Source organism: Prionailurus bengalensis, chromosome A2 (assembly GCF_016509475.1).
Source record: "Prionailurus bengalensis isolate Pbe53 chromosome A2, Fcat_Pben_1.1_paternal_pri, whole genome shotgun sequence".
NCBI lineage: Eukaryota > Metazoa > Chordata > Mammalia > Carnivora > Felidae > Prionailurus > Prionailurus bengalensis.
The window spans coordinates 8,957,994-8,975,285 of record NC_057348.1 but is presented as its reverse complement, the minus strand read 5'-3'; the positions used below and the strand labels follow the sequence as shown (position 1 = coordinate 8,975,285).

The 17,292-nt window shown below is 44.1% G+C and overlaps 1 protein-coding gene and 1 long non-coding RNA gene across 4 annotated transcripts in view; one reads left to right on the top strand and one right to left on the bottom strand.

Annotated features, from left to right (window-relative positions):
• Window positions 1-244: 244 nt before the first annotated feature.
• On the top strand, window positions 245-8,074 carry LOC122486917. The gene is made up of 2 exons (XR_006298275.1): window positions 245-450; window positions 7,983-8,074. It is a non-coding gene; the product is annotated as an uncharacterized LOC122486917 (long non-coding RNA).
• Window positions 8,036-17,292, bottom strand: part of LOC122486916 (zinc finger protein 791-like) — a 24,886-nt gene continuing 15,629 nt past the window's right edge. Inside the window, exons 2-4 of one of the 3 annotated variants that reach the window (XM_043586643.1) lie at window positions 12,329-12,455; window positions 12,084-12,144; window positions 8,036-11,475 (exon numbers count right to left, since the gene is read on the bottom strand). In XM_043586643.1, the coding sequence (XP_043442578.1) occupies window positions 9,822-11,475; window positions 12,084-12,144; window positions 12,329-12,455 (1,842 nt within the window). In that variant the 3' untranslated portion in view covers window positions 8,036-9,821. Of the gene's footprint in view, window positions 11,476-12,083; window positions 12,145-12,327; window positions 12,509-17,292 lie in introns of those variants that run through there. The other 2 variants (XM_043586644.1, XM_043586645.1) reach the window with 2 other exon arrangements.

Below are 17,292 nucleotides of genomic sequence, written 5' to 3'. Positions count from 1 at the left end.
TGGGTGAAAAAGACAAGTACTGGGGTGCCTGGGTGGCTCAGTCGGTTAAGCGTCTGACTTTAGCTCAGGTCACCATCTCACGGCTCGTGAGTTCGAGCCCCGTGTCGGGCTCTGTGCTGACAGCTCAGAGCCCGGAGCCTGCTTCAGATTCTGTGTCTCCCTCTCTCTCTGCCCCTCCCCTGTTTGCACTCTCTCTCTCTCTCTCAAGAATAAACATAAAGAAAGAAAAGAAAGAAAGAAGGAAAGAGAGAGAGAAAGAAAGAAAGAAACAAAGAGACAAGTACCTTGTGTCAATCCTTCAAGATCCTCCAGAAAGGTTAGAACAGACACGCGATAATTTGCAAATAAGGTCTTCTCTGCTCCCTTGGGTTCAACGGAGGAGCTGGGAACCAAGCTGCCACGGCTTCAAGACCAAGGCCACCGATGTGCTGGGGAGAGAGTCAGGAAGGGGTAAGTGAAAAGGCACAACACTTTCCCCCCATTTGAGCGTGGCTTTTTCTTGATTAGGTGTTCGTTTGGTTGCTGTAAACCTCGATTTTCCAGAGCTCTGCTGGAACTCTGGTTCACTTCCTGCTTCCTCCCTGCCAATGTTTCTGTGGGGGAGCAAGAACTTGGAGCTTCCCAGCCACCATGTTGCTGACACTGCTCGAATAGTTTGCTGCTCTTTGTCCCGGGTCTGACTCACAGAGACAGACAATGCACCGAGCAATTACATGTCTTGTAAATCAAGTTTAACTGTGTGTTTACATAATAGTCATGGGCTGCTTGAGTGGAACAATGGCAGAACCGAGGAGCTTTGACAGGGATCAGAGACTGCCCAGATGAACGGGTCTGGGACCTGGCCCTTTGGCAGAAAGTTTACCTGATTTACAACACCCGGCACAGGAGAGATGCTTCAAAATTAGAACTGCATTGAGACCACAATCTCTGAGCCAACTGGCAAGGGTCTGAAGTCAGTCTTTTATCTTTTACTAGCTTTTGTGACCACTGGAAGCTTGCTAAAATGTACCGCAACCCCTTGCTTTTTTGAAAGACAGGAAACAGAATTACTTTACAGAATTTGCTCAAGTTTTATGGTATTAATCTGTGGGTGCTCATTTCCACAAAACGATGGAGATGGTGCCTGAGAGGCCTTGGTGTTGCTAGTTGCTGGCCTGTTGTGACAAGGCTATACCTGTTCTGCTGTTGAGCATAAACTATCTTACAACCCAAACCCCACAGGTTCACTCTCTCTGATGGAACAAGACCAACACGAGGCCGCTGTCATGTCTGTAACTGAATTACACAAGAAAACTGCCCAAGCCACAATGACCACATGTATCACTATTCTGACACAGACGATTGACTATTGTGTGTTTTTTTTAATTTTAACGTTTATTTTATGTTTGAGAGAGAGAGAGAGAGAGAAGAGACAGAGTGCGAGGAGGGGAGGGGCAGAGAGAGAGGGAGGCGCAGAATCCGAAGCAGGCTCCAGGCTCCGAACTGTCAGCACAGAGCCCGACGCGGGGCTCGAACCCACAAGCCGTGGGATCATGATCTGAGCCAAAGTCGGACACCCAGCCGACTGAGCCACCCAGGCGCCCTGACTATTGCTTCTTTTAACCCCATTCCATTTGTTCTTTCTAGATCTAACGATTAAGATACCCAATCACAGAATTACACTGACTTTCTGATGTCATTAATCAAAGTTCCATTTCTTGGAATGCACTCCCCCCGCCAACCAACTAATGTAAGCCCAAATCAGAGATAGTAAGTCCACCCATCCTACCAGCCTCTACTGAGACGCATCACCGTTCCTCATGGTGTATGGTCTCCACCATTACAACGTATCAGTAACTCAACTATGTTCTACTGTAACTGTGTTCCTGCTAATCTTTGGCTGCATGGCATTGATGAAAGCAACACGTAAGTTCCTACTAAAATAATGTCATTTTCATGGGAAAAGATGTTAACTATATGGAAATGAAAGAATTTAACCTTTAAAAATTGCTTTGGGGGTGGCCTGGGTGGCTCAGTCGGTTGTGTGCGACTTCAGCTCAGGTCATGATCCCATGGTTCATGGGTTCAAGCCCCGCATCGGGCTCGGTGCTGACAGCTCAGAGACTGGAGCCTGCTTCAGATTCTCTGTCTCCCTCTCTCTCTGCCCCTCCCCTGCTTGTGCTCGCTCTCTCTCTCTCTCTCAAAAATAAATAAACATAAAAAAAATTCTTTAAAAAAAATTGCTTTGGATCCTAGAAGAAATCAAATAGTTCAAACCACAAAAAAGGAATTAATCAATGATGTAATAAAAATACTAAAAAAAGCATCTTGAAGTAAATGATTATGAAAATAGAATATCAAAATTTATGGAACGCACACAAAAACTTTAGGGTCAAATTCATACTTTTAAATACATTAGAAAGGAAGGAAGACCTAAAATCAACAATCTAAATTTCAACTTCACTAAACCTTAAGGAAAAGAGTATCAAAAGTAATACTGAAAATAACAGAAATCAATGAAGTAGAGAAAACCAATAAAAAAAATCCACAAAACCAAAATTTATTCTCTGACAGGATAAAGAAAATTGTAAAAATCAAAGCAGCACTAACCAAGAAATAAAGAAGACACAAATTACAAAAATAGAAAACCAAGGAAACAAATATACATGCTCCAAAAAAAATAAAAACAAAAAGCTCCAAACTCCGCCCCTCACCCACCCAAATCTACAAACATACCTGAGATTTTTTTTTTTTTTTAAAGCTATAAAGGAATCCGGGCACCTGGGTGGCTCAGTTGGTTAAGCGTCTGACTTCAGCTCAGGTCATGATCTCACGGTCTGTGAGTTCGAGCCCCGTGTCAGCCTCTGTACTGTCAGTTCAGAGCCCGGAGCCTGTTTCAGATTCTGCGTCTCCCTCTCTCTCTGCCCTCCCCCACTCACGCTCTATCAAAAAATGAATAAACGTTAAAAAAAATTTTAAAGCTATAAAGGAATCATATAAACCTCTTTATGACAACAGATTGGATAATTTATTTGAAATGGACAATTCCTAGCAACATTCACACCTACTAAATCAACTCTATACTCTGGTTTCTCTTCAAATCGTATAAATCTTTTGCCTTTTACTAAATCAACTCAAGAAGAAACACTGAAAATCTGAACAGGACTCTATTAAGTTAAGAAGTTCAACTAGTAGTTAAAACATCTTCACGCAAAGAAGAGCTGTGGTCCAGATAGCTTTACAGCTGGAATTCTAACATACTTTTTTTTCTTACATTTTTAAATGTGTATTTTTGAGAGAGAGAGATCACACGCACAAGCGGGGGAGGGGCGGAGGGAGACAGAATCGGAAACAGGCTCCAGGCTCAGAGCTGTCAGCACAGAGCCCTATGCGGGGCTCGAACTCACAAACTGTGAGATCACGACCTGAGCCAGGAGGTTTAACCCACTGAGCCACCCAGGCGTCCAGTTCTAACATACTTTAAAGAAGAAATAATACCAGTACTAAACTAATGAAACAGGAGGAACTACATTAGAAATAATTTTATCAAATCTAGACAAAGATATCACAAGAAAAAAACTGGCAGGAACTCTTTCACACTGTATACTTGTGTCAAATCACCATGAATAATTAATTAATTTAGAGAGCACATGAGCACAAGCTGGGGACAGGAACAGGCAGAGAGAGAGAGAGAGAGAGAGAGAAAGCTGGCTGCACATTTCAACATGGAGCCCAACACGGGCTCGATTCTATGACCCCTGAGATCATGATCTGAAATCAAGCTGGATGCTCGACTAGCTGAGCCAGCCATCACCACGATGTATATTTTAAATATCTTATAATTTTACTTGTCAATTATACCACAATAAAGGCTGGAGGGGGAAAACACTGATACACAAGCAGGTTTGGGTAGACTGAAAAAAAGGGGGGTGGTGGTGGTAAACAATTAGATTAATGACCTTCGCAAACATAAAATCTCGTAACATACTGAGAAATGAAATATGGCAATACATATAAAGGTTTATACAGTATAGCTAAGTGAAGCTTTTCCAAGAAGGCAAGCGTGGATTTAACATCTGAAAACCAACGTAAGATTTAAGACTAAAGAGAAAGTATAGAATAATCCCCAGAGGAAAAGAAAATGAGAAAAACCCAACATCCATTCACTCTACAACTTCTCATCAAATGATATCTAGAAGGAAATTTCAGGGGCACCTGGGTGGCTCAGTTGGTTAGGTGTCTGACTTTGGGTCCGGTCAGGATCTCGTGGTTTGTGAGTTCGAGCCCCGTGTGGGGGGCCCCGTGTGTCAGCTGTGCTGACAGCTCAGAGCCTGGAGCCTGCTTGGGATTTTGTGTCTCCCTCTCTCTCTGCCCCTCCCCTGCTCGCTCTCTTTCTCTCTCAAAAAACAAAACAAAACAGAACATTAGAAGGAAACGTCAATCTGATGAAACATGAAAAACCTACAGGTAGCATCGTACTTAGGGGTGTAAGACTGAATTCATTCCTCCTCCGACTGGAAACAAAACAAGTGCTCTCTCGCACGACTTCTATTCAAAACTGTCCTGGAACACCAAGCTAATGCAAGGCAAGGAGGAAACTTAAAGGAACAAAGGTTAGAAAGAAGCAAAACTTTTTATTTGCAGATGACACAGTCTTGTCTGTAAAAATAACCATCGAAACAGGGCACCTGGGTGGCTCAGTCGGTTGGGCGTCTGACTTCGGCTCAGGTCATGATCTCGCAGTTTGTTAATGGAAGCCCCGCGTCGGGCTCTGCGTTGACAGCTCAGAGCCTGCTTTGGATTCTGTGTCTCCCTCTTTCTCTCTGCCCCTCCCTTGCTTGTGCTTTCTCTCTCTCAAAAATAAACATTTTTTTAAAATGTACTGCTAACTACTAGTAATGAAAAATCCAGAACTGAAATTGAGAATGTTCCATTTACCACAGCATCCAAAGAAAAAAATACTATTCTGCAATGACAGCATATTCTGCAATGACTAGCTCTGTGGGATCCTCTCCCCAGCAAAACAAATATAAATGATGAGCCGCTTTAAAAACCCAATCCTTGGGGCGCCTGGGTGGCGCAGTCGGTTAAGCGTCCGACTTCAGCCAGGTCACGATCTCGCGGTCCGTGAGTTCGAGCCCCGCGTCGGGCTCTGGGCTGATGGCTCAGAGCCTGGAGCCTGTTTCCGATTCTGTGTCTCCCTCTCTCTCTGCCCCTCCCCCGTTCATGCTCTGTCTCTCTCTGTCCCAAAAATAAAAATAAAAAAAATAAATAAATAAAAAAATAAAAACCCAATCCTTTTAAGGCTCTGGGAAAGTGTCATGAGGGTGTGTAACAAAGAAACATTTATTCAATAAAACCTCAGAGTGAGCACGGCTTGGCTCCTGGAGCCTGCTTCAGATTCTGTGTCTCCCTCTCCCTCTGTCCTGTCTCTCCCTCCACTCTGTCTCTCTCTCTTTCAAAAATAAACATTAGGGGCGTCTTGGTGGCTCAGCTAGTTAAATGTCTGACTTTGGCTCAGGTCACGATCTCACGGTTCGTGAGTTCGAGCCCCATGCGGGGCTCTGTGCTGACAGCTCAGAGCCTGGAGCCTGCTTCGGATTCTGTGTCTCCCTCTAAAATAAACATTAAAAAATTTAAAAAAACGTTAAAAATCTATACATATATATGAAACAAGTAGGCCAGCTCGTTTACCAGAGAACCAGGGGAAGAGCGAGATAGGAAAGCCCTCTTAGGATTAGAGCAAACCTCAAACCCTGGCCTCGAAAACTACCTCTACAACGGGGCAGGAGTGAAATTGGATCAGACTCTGGAGCAATTCATGTCTCAGTGTCAAAAACAATAAAGCAACCGGCCTGCCGTAACGTGTGATCAGGGGAAGACTCAGTGAGATCCCTGCCCAAACCAGCCATCCCATTGTGACTGGAAGCAAGCTCTTGTGACAAGAGGAACGTCAGAGGCTCCTATGTGGAAAAAAACCAGATGTCACCAAAATGTCAGCTAATCACTGACCACATAAACAAGCAAACCACAAGCAGCCCCGAAAAGTCTATAATCTAGAATGTCCAATTTTCAACGGAAAACGTAGAATACGTGCAAAAAAACCGGAAAGGATGGACTTACCGACAGAAAAAAAGGCAGACAGCAGAAACTGCCTGTGAGAGGGTCTAGACGGACGATAGGTTTAACAAAGATTTCGGGGCACCCATTATAAATATGCTCAAAGATCTAAGGGAAACCATATTTAAAGGAGTAAGGGAGGGTATGATGATGACATCACATTAAAGAATGTCAACACTGAGAAGTTACAGATGAATAAAGATCATGCAATCTGAAGAGCAGAGGATGAAGAAAACTGAATAGAGCCGCTGGAAAATGTGGAATACTGAGTGCACAAATAGGCATAATGGGACCACCAGACAGAGAAAGGAGGATATTCCACTATTATTGCTGCAAACAAATTCTCTGACCCTTTCTCTTCCTTCACTCTTTTCTGGGACTCCCATATCGTGCATATTGGTTGGTTTAATGGTATCCCTTAAGTTCCTTGGCTTAGTTTAGTTTCCTTTATTCTTTTTTTCTTTGCTCCCCAGACTCAAATTTCAAACGACCTGTTTTCAACTCTGCAGATTGTTTCTGCTGCTTGTTCAAGTTTGCTTTTGACCCCTCTGGCGAATTCTTTCAACTCAGTTCTTGTAGATTTCAGCTCCAGAATTTTATTTTTTCTTAAAGGTTTATTTATTTTTTAATGTTTACTTTTAAGAGACAGAGTACAAGCAGGGGAGTGGCAGAGGCGGGGGGCGAAGGGGAGGGCGGGGGGTCAGAGGATCCGAAGCAGGCTCTGGGAGCTGTGCTGACAGCAGCGAGCCCGAGGTGGGGCTCGAACTCACAAACTGTGAGATCGTGACCTGAGCTGAAGTCGGATGCTTAAATGACTGAGCCACCCAAGCGCCCCAAGGCTTATTTTTGAGAGAGCGTGAGCAGGGGACAAAGAGAGGGGGACAAAGCATCCGAAGCAAGCTGCGTGCTGACAGCAGTGAGCCCGATGCGGGACTCTACCTGAGGTGAAGTTGGATGCTCAACCGACGGAGTCCCCCAGGTGCCCTGGGCTCCAGATTTTTAAAAATGATTTCTCTGGGGCGCCTGGGTGGCGCAGTCGGTTAAGCGTCCGACTTCAGCCAGGTCACGATCTTGCGGTCCGCAAGTTCGAGCCCCGCGTCGGGCTCTGGGCTGATGGCTCAGAGCCTGGAGCCTGTTTCCGATTCTGTGTCTCCCTCTCTCTCTGCCCCTCCCCCGTTCATGCTCTGTCTCTCTCTGTCCCAAAAATAAATAGACGTTGAAAAAAAAATTAAAAAAAAATGATTTCTCTTTGATATTCTCAATTTCTTCATCCATTGTTCTTTGGACTTTATTTTCCTTCTAAGCTCTTTAGGCGTATTATTTTAAATTCTTTGTCTACTGAAGTCTGAGGCCTGTGTTTTGTTAGGCTTGGTTTCTGGAGATTGAGGGTTTGATTTCAGTGGGCCAGGCTTCCAAGTTTCTTTGTATGCCTCATCATCTTTTGTGGAAACTTGGGCATTTGATAAAACACCCACATCACCTCTGTACAGACTGGCTCCACGCAAAGAAAAGACTGCCTCTTCAGCCCAGCATGAAGGCCTTTTCTGGGCAAGGGTCTTCCCTCGGTCTGTGGGTGTGCTTTGTTCTCAATTCCCCTGTAAAAATATCTGCTTTTAATTGTATTAATTTCTGTAAGAGTTTCACAAGTCCAAATCCTAGACCATTTGAGCACCTTCGCATTGATTGACTCCACCGTTTTTTTTTAGAAGATTTAATTTTTTTTTAAAGTAATCTCTACACCTAACGTGAGGCTCGAGCTCACAACCCCGAGACCAAGAGTCGCGTGCTCCGCTGACTGAACCAGCCAGGCGCCCCAACATAATCCCGTTGTTATTTGTGGTTTATCACTACAATTCATTCCACCTCTCTCTCTTTGACCACAGATGTCACCCTGGCAGTCTTTGGCAAGAAGGCACTGACAAAACCATGATGCACATTTTTGGAATCAATAACGGAGGACGAGAAATTTAATTACCAAAACTATGACTACAGAATAAAAAACAAAACTGGAGGAAAAAAATATCTGAACTCGTCTGCACACGATGACCCTCGGAATGCATAATGCTGACAAAATTACAGGTTGACCTGAAAAGCCACAATCGCAATGGGACGTTTTAATATATCCTATCAGGAAATGGAGAAGATAGCATTTGTTAATATCCAACAGTTAATAAAAAAATTTTAAGGACCATGGACAGAAACAGTGGTTTGAGCTTTAGGAAATGTTTTAAATCACATAAAAACATAATTGAAAATATACCGAAGACTTATGTTCAGATGTGAGTAATCAGAAACACCCACAATCTGCCTGATAAGGAGAAGGTGCTTATTTTCACACGAAAAGGCTTATTTTCACAGAAGTCACTGTACAATGCGGTAGAGGAATAGGTTACCATGGGGTTCCCCTTGGCTGCATGTGGTAGCTGTACTGGTGAAATCGGGAACACACAGTAATTAGGAGTGTTAACAGAACGAGGGGTTTACTACACAAATTAGACCCTATACAAATACAGTCCAGAGAAGAGGGAAGTCAGCGCTCTAAAGAACATTCTCAACCATGATGGTCTGGTGGACACATGATGGCTTGCGGGAAAATCCAAGCGGCATCAACCTTTGCCAGGTCGTAGACCTCGTGGCGGCATCTGTGGAAAGCTACAGCTCTGAGAAAATGGAAGTCAAGTTGCTGGCGGTGGTACTGAAGATACTCTTGACGGGCAGGGCAAAGAATCAGCAAAACGGGCTGGAAGGTGTAGGCAAAATTCCTATGGTATCGATCACTGTCTGTACCGTGATTCCAAACACTAAGGCCTTCTTCCTTTCTGCCTTCCGACTCTCACGCAAGTGAGGCTACCGGTGAATTCTAACAGGAAACTATAAAGAGAGCAGATTCTAGAAAATTAGGTCCCAACATTACCCATGTTGACCTAACGCATTCCAGGAGTGCTATCTCCAATGCTACATTTTTTTTTTTTTTGGTCTCTTAAAGTATAATCTCCAAATCACAGTCGGAAGAAATGACAGAGTCAAGGGAAAAGATGTAAACAGCAATTGCAATGAGATTATACCCTATGAAAAACTCTGCATACTTACAAATTGATGCCTACAATTTATTAACCAGGAAAGAAAAGATTCTTTGGATTAAAAAAAAAAAAAACAACAGAAACCATTTCACATATGAAAGGAGGAATATTTATAATAGACAAGGAATATCCAGTACCTGTGACGGGAGGTCAATAAGAAAATCCCAACAAATACCAAAATGTCATTATACCATGGCCCCTTCGCATTCAGAACAGTTAAAAAATTCTATAAAAATTAATACTTACATATTACAAATACACCGTAACTCACCCATAGATCCAACAGACTTGAAAATGGAAAGACAAAAGTTTTACAAACTGATTTAAGGAAAAAGACTACTTACTAAGCTTCCGTACTATTGCTTAAACAATGCTCACAGAATTGTCTCAACTCAACGTTCAGCTGAAAAGCAACAACCAGAAGCTATAGTCCAGAGACTGAGTTTCAGAACAAAATTCATTATCTCCAACTTCTGAAGCATTTCTTTCATGTTGTGAACTGTCCGGAGTACCGTCTTTGAATGTGCATCAGACTTTCCCATATTTCTTACATTTATGTCATTTTTCTCCAGTGGTGTTTTTACCTGACTCTGTGTTTGTTAAGACTGAACGCTCTCCTGTACTTTTCAGTTAACAATGTACCTATCTTGTGTGCATTCTCATCACATGTTTGTGTAAGGATGTGGGCCAATTGAAGGCTTTCCCACAGTGTTTACACTCAAGAAGTTTCTCTCCAGTGTGAATTCTTTCATGGCTTCTAAACGAACTGGGTCGACTGAAGGCTTTCCCACATTCTTTACATTTATAAGGTTTCTCTCCAGTGTGCACTCTCATGTGTCCTCGGAAGGTTGTACGATAAATGAAGGCTTTCCCGCATTCCTTACATTCATAGGGTTTCTCTCCCGTGTGAGTTCTTTCATGGACCTGAACATAACTCGAACAACTGAAGGCTTTACTGCATATTTTACATTCATAGGGTTTCTCTCCCGTGTGAGTTCTTTCGTGTATCCGGAAGGAGCTGGGACAATTGAAGGCTTTCCCACATTCCTTACATTTATAAGGTCCGTCTCCAGTGTGTGTCATCATATGTCTGCGAAAACTGGTGAGGGAGACGAAGGCCTTCCCACATTCCTCACATTTATAGGGTTTCTCGCCAGTGTGAGTTCTCCCGTGTATTTGCAAACCTAGAGGAGAGCTGAAGGTCTTCCCACACTGTTTACATTCATAGGGCTTCTCCGCGGTGTGAGTCCTTTCGTGTCTTCGGAAGGACGTGGGACAACTGAGGGCTTTCCCGCACAGCTTACATATATAGGGCTTCTCTCCAGTGTGAGTTCTCACATGCACTTGAAACGTGGTGAGCCAATGGAAGGCTTTTCCGCATTCTTTACACTGATAGGGTTTCTCGCCAGTGTGAGTTCTTTCGTGTGTTCGGAAGGAACTGGAACAACTAAAGGCTCTACCACACTGCTTACATTCGTAGGGTTTCTCTCCGGTGTGAGATCTTTCATGTATCCGATACGAACTGGGACAGCTGAATGCCTTCCCGCACTCCTTACATTTATAAGGTCCGACTCCAGTGTGTGTGATCATGTGCCTCTGAAAGCTCCCGAGAGAAATGAAGGCTTTCCCGCATTCCTTACAGTCATAGGGTTTCTCTCCGGTGTGAGTTCTCTCATGTTTTCGAAGAGAGCTGGGACAACTGAAGGCTTTACTACACTTCTTACAGTCGTAAGGTTTCTCTCCCGTGTGAGTCCTTTCGTGACTTCGAAAGGAGCTGGGACAGCTGAGGGCTTTCCCGCACTGCTTGCACTGATAGGGCTGCTCCCCCGTGTGCGTCCTTTCATGTGTCTGAAAGGTCTGATGATATCTGAAGGCCTTTCCACACTGTTTACACTGATAGGGCTTCTCTCCGGTGTGAGTCCTTTCGTGTTTTCGAACGGACTGGCGATATCGAAAGGACTTCCCACATTCCTTACATTTGTAAGATTTCTCTACGCTGTGGTTTCTTTCATGTTTTTGAAAAGGCTGGAGATAACTGAAAGCTTTTCCACACTCTTTACATTTATAAGGCTTTCTTCCATACTCCTGATACTTGTATGGCTTTGGCGAAGTGTGAGATCTCTTATGCCTATTAAGGGATGAATGGCGCATAAAGACTTTTCCACACGCGCTGCACTCCCACGGTTTTACCTCGGTAGAAGTCTTCTTGTTCAGATTAAGATGCGGAACAAGGCTGAAGTTTCCTCCACACTGACCACCTTCTTTACTCTGATGGAGCCTCTCTACCATAGGACTCCTGAAAAAAAAAAAAAATCCAGCGGTGTATTATTGATTTGTGACTTCCTACCTATCAGTAAATACTAGGATTACATTGTTAAAATTCATAGGAAAAGGGTCGGTTTTTCTGTCTTGTCTGAACTGTTTGAAATATTCTGCTCGTCCAAAACTCTTACGTGAAAGTAGTGAGTGTCATATGTGGAGTTTCTGAATACTATCTACAAATGAACTCTTTTGCAAACACTGAACAGCTGTCACATTTAAGAAAACACTTCAGTGAAAATTTTCTAGGAAAACCTACATCTGAAGCTGGGCTGTCTTGTGTCTGCTTGCTTTTAAGGTTTTTTTTTTAATGTTTGTTTTTGAGAGAGACAGAGAGAGAGTGTGAGCAGGGGAGGCACAGAAAGAGAGGCAGACCCACAATCAAGAGCAGGCTCCAGGCTCCAGGCTAATAGCACAGAGCCTGACGTGGGGCTCAAACCCACGAACCACGAGATCATGACCTGAGCTGAAGTCGGATGCTTAACCAACTGAGCCACCCAGGTGCCCCATGTCTGCTTGTTTTTCAATTCTTGCAACATACAAAGATTCCTTTGGATGCTCCTTTCCACCGTGAGTGCAAGTTACCTTAGATTTCTTCCCTGGTTTTTGTACTGATCCTCAATGTTATGGTCTTTCCACTTTTTCCCTACAATGCAAACCCAGAAAAAAACCCAATAAATTATAGAAGAATTATTACAAGTCCACGATGAGCTCTGCCCATGCCTGATTTGCCAAAGTACTCCTTTGCCCCGTTCCAAACCAGAGAGCACTGATGGGCAAGGAACACGCGTCCTCTAACTGACAGGGGGAAAGTGAGCCGTCATCCTTACCTACTGAGGCCAGGTTCCTCAAGGTTTCCCGCATCACATCTCTGTAGAGTTTCTTCTGGGAAGGATCCAACAGAGCCCATTCCTCCAGGGTGAAGTTTACAGCCACATCCTCAAAGGCCACTGCGTCCTAAAACATCCCACATACGTGTGGAGGAGGGTGGATGAGACAGCACTAGGAATCTATAGTCAATTCATAAGAAGTTCACATGATTCTGTGATCTCAAAATACTCTATGACTCGGTCATCAGAATTCCCACTCTCTCTACACTATCATCTCCTCAAAAATTTGGTAGTGTCGTGAATACACGGAAATTCTCTCTACTTTGGGGGCGCCTGGGTGGCTCCGTCGGTGAAGCGTCGACTCTTGATTTCGGCTCAGGTCAGGATCTCGTGGTTCCTGAGATCGAGCACCGCGTCAGCGCACAGCCTGCTTGCTCCCTTGCTCGTGGGCTCATGCTCCTCTCTCAAAATAAATAGATAAAAACTTTTTTAAAAAAGAATTATTCCTACTTTTACTATGTTTACTACGTTCACTTCCAGTCTCATTGCTTTCTAGTGGTAGAGTCCCAAGCACGTTGGGAAAGGAAATACTATGCAAGTGAAAGAAACATTTCCATTGTAAGGCCACCGATTCCTTGAGAGAAAAAGCTCGCCTCCGTCTTTATTACCCGTCATGTCACACAGCACTCCGTGAAGCAGAGGGGCATAGCCACGTCAAGTTTTAATGAAGAAAAACACAGTGAAACATTGAGAGCTTTTGCTTCTTTAAAAAAAATTTTTTTTAATGTTTTTGAGAGAGAGCGAGCGAGAGAGAGAGAGGACGTGCAGGGGAGAGGCAGAGAGACAGAGGGAGACACAGAATCGGAAGCAGGCTCCAGGCTCCGAGCTGTCAGCCCAGAGCCTGACGCGGGGCTCGAACCCCCAAACCGTGAGATCATGACCTGAGCCGACGTCGGATGCTTAACCGACTGAGCCACTCAGGCGCCCTGAGAGCTTCTGCTTCTATTTCCACTGCCAACCATGAAAGGCCAGAAGGCCCATGAGAATCCAATTGGTAACTAGGACCAGCTAGCCATATTGTCCCCAAGTACTCCAGGCCATCAGGAATAGTCTGACGCAGCTGGCCGAATGAAAATACTCTGGCAGAGAAGTGTTCGTTTTCATCTGTCTATAAAAACATCTGTCAGAGATTCACTCATTCCCTCCTATCCGTCCCATTTCATGGGGCGAGGATGTCATTCAGATATTACAGCTTATGTATGAAAAAGAAGGCATCGCAGCTCCGAACCCCACAAAACCTCTCTACGCAAGGGCCTCGGAGCCGCTTCTCGCCAACTTTTAAGCACGCGTATGCACACACGCTGAGATGACAGGATGCTCGGCAGAACCGTAACAGCGTGCCTCAGGCCCCGCTGAGCTTGAGGAACTGGCTAAACATTGCAATCTGCGAGAAAGTTCACTTGAAAGCCACAGTGGTTTGACGGTCATGCACACTCATCATTAGGAAACACACAAAAGGTTCAGCAGTGTGTTGTTTTTTTTTTAATAAATTTATTTACATTGAGAGAGAGCATGAGCAGGGAAGAGGCAGAGGGAGACAGGGAGAGACAGAATTTCAAGTGGGCTCCACGCGGTCAGTGCAGAGTCTGACGCGGGGCTCAAACTCACGAACCATGAGATCACGACTTGAGCCGAAACCGAGAGTCAGACGCTTACCCAACTGAGCCACCCAGGAGCCCCGTCCGTGTTTTCTCCCAAAAGAACACAGAGGTTCCCTTCTCTGATCTCAGGAGGCAGTGACACTCAACCAGTTGCCCTAGAGGCTGCCCTTCCATTTCCTGCACTTCTGACCCCTCGTGTGGGGCCCAGGGGCATGCCAGCCTGACCTCTGGGCACAGATATCCCTCAGCTACACAATTCCCCTAAATGCTGGTCTCTGAACAAGATCATTAAGTCACTAAGGTCTACGTGCAGGTGATAGAGAAATGGCTCCCATACGGTAATTTGGATGGTAGATTTCACCCATCTGGTTAAGAAAAGAGAACAGGAAATCCACACTTCTTGCGAGATCCACGGAGTAAAAGGAACTACTTGGAGTGGCTCCAATTACTCTGCAGCGCTGGCTCATAAAAGTGTCCTAGCACCTCGCATGTGGAAGAGAGTGAACGTTATTAGCAGGCCTGAGACGGCGGATCCTTACAAATGCCTGCTCGCGGTGTCGGTCCTTCCTTCATTGGTATCTGGGAGCCAAGATATAGGAGGGACCTCCCCAACCTGATGAGAGTGACTCAGTGTGCCCAAACTGTTTAGGCAAAGATTATGACGTATCCCAAACTCTTGTGTTCATCCTGAGAGTCCGAACTTTTGTTACGCGCAGTAGAGGGGGCCTATGTGATCTAGGCACGGAGTCCCGAATGAGCTTCCCTGGAAGACAGTATTTTACATGTGTTGTTACAACTTGTTGCTTGGGGAAGTGAGCCCATCCTATGGATTACAGTAGGAGATAACATCTCCTTGAAGCTTGCATGTGGTTTCCTCCAAAACCAATTTATTTATATTTTTTAAGGTGTGTGTGTGTGTGTGTGTGTGTATTTTTAAGCCATCTCTACACCCAACAGGGGGCTCCAACTCATGACCCAGAGATCAAGAGTCACAGGCACCAGGGGCGCCTGGGTGGCTCAGTCGGTTGGGTGTCCGACTTTGGCTCAGGTCATGATCTCACAGCTTGTGGGTTCGAGCCCTGCATGGGGCTCTGTGCTGACAGCTCAGAGCCTGGAGCCTGCTTTGGATTCTGTGTCTCCCTGTCTGTCCCTCCCCTGCTCACTTTCTCTTTCTCTCTCTCAAAAATAAATAAACATTAAAAATAAATTTAAAAAAAAAAAGCATCACAGGCTCTACTGACTGAGCCAGTGGAGCATCCCCCTCCAGGACAAATTTAACTGAACACTAAACAAGACTAATGAATGATATTTAATAATCCTAATGGAAAAAGATGTACATTTTTCTTGAACAAAGAAGAATGAAAAAAAGTGAAAATATGGTACATGTTCTTAGAAATAACTTCACTTCTTAAGATGTTTCCTCTCCCCAAATGTGTCTTTATTAAATTCCAACAATCCCCAAAACAGACTTTTTATCAGACCTCCAAACCTAAAAGGAAAAACAAATGTCCAAAAATGGTCAAGGTCTTCCAAAGAACAAAGTGGCGGCTTGCCGAATATACATCAAAGATTTTCAAATCACAGTGTTCCAGACAACATAGCATTAGCAGAGAGAAAAACAGACCGAGGGAAAGGGAAAAGTGTCTTCCGTGGACCAGCATGAAATGTCAAAAGCTGGTCAAGGGCGGATCAGGCACTGTGGAGCACTGGCAGACATCTGACGCCCTTTAATACATGGGGCAAAGACAAACTGTCACCTAACTGGAAAAGCGCATTATATTCCCTCCTATCCTGCGGAAAATAGCCAATTCACTGTAGACTTCAATGTGAAAGATAAAACCAAGGCACTTGTAGAAGCCATAGATAAATACTTTATTGATCGAAAAATAGGGAGAATTTTCTCAGGTAAGGGAAAGAGTAACATCTCAAACGAGACAGGGGCGCCTGGGTGGCTCATTTGGCTAAGTGTCTGACTTCGGCTCGAGTCATGATCTCACGGTCCGTGAGTTCGAGCCCCGCCTCGGGCTCTGTGCTGACAGCTCGGAGCCTGGAGCCTGCTTCAGATTCTGTGGCTCCCTCTGTCTCTGCCCCTCCCCTGCTTGTCCTCTCTCCCTCTCTCTCAAAAATAAACATTAAAAAAAATTTAAAAAGGTCTAAATGAGAGACTGAACAACTCATATATAAACTAAGGAAATCAAAAAACACAAGATGTAAGAAAATATCTGTAATACATGCAACATTAAAGAGTTTAGTGTGCAGAGTAAGACTCAACATATAGTTTTAAAAATGAGAAAATAATCAAAACATATTTAACAGAAGATGAAAGACCATATGCGAAAAAATGTCTCTCTCAAAAATAAATATTAAAAATATTTTTTAAAGTGAAAACTAAAAGAACACTGTTTAGTGGGGGAGGTGGGGGGGGGGGAACAGATGGTAAAGGTTTTGAAGAATAAAGAATCCAGACAGAGGTCACATGTGGTGTCGGATGGAGAGGAGTCAGGTCAGGAACATTGGGAGGCTGACAACTGCTCAATGCCCACTTATAAATCTTAATGATCACAAACATGTTTATACTGTTATTACCACAAAGTCTTCTGCTAAGGCATCAGGCACATTATTTTCTGGATATATTTAATGATAAAAATTTAAAGAATTAAGTTTGGAGAAGTATGTTTTTTCTTTTTTTCTTTTTTTCCCCTGTAAGGTGGAAATCTGAGTACTAGTTCACAGATTTTTGGCAGCAAAAACTGGTAACAAGGGTCTATTTTGAAAGAATTGGTGGGGCGCCTGGCTCAGTGGGTTAAGCGTCCGACATCAGCTCAGGTCGTGATCTCACGGTTCGTGGGTTCGATCCCCGCGTCGGGCTCTATTGCTGACAGCTTGAAGCCTGCTTCGGATTCTGTGTCTCCTTCTCTGTGCTCCTCCCCAGCGCACGCTCTGTGCCTCTCTCTCAAAAATGAATAAACACTAAAAACAATTTAAAAAAAGAGAAAGAATTGGTTATATACTTACCTTTTACTTATTTTAATATTTATTTTTTGAGAGAGAGACAGAGCATGAGTGGGGCAGGGGCAGAGAGAGGAGGAGACAGAATATGAAGCAGGTTCTAGGTTCTGAGCTGTCAGCACAGAGCCCCATGTGGGGCTTGAACCCACAAACCTTGAGATCATGACCTGAGCCAAAGTTGGGACATTTAACAGACTGAGCCACCCAGGTGCCCCACACAGTCACCGTTTAAAAGCAAAGGGTGACGTGTCCTGGTATGGAAAGATGTGAAGGATTTATCAATAGAATAATTAA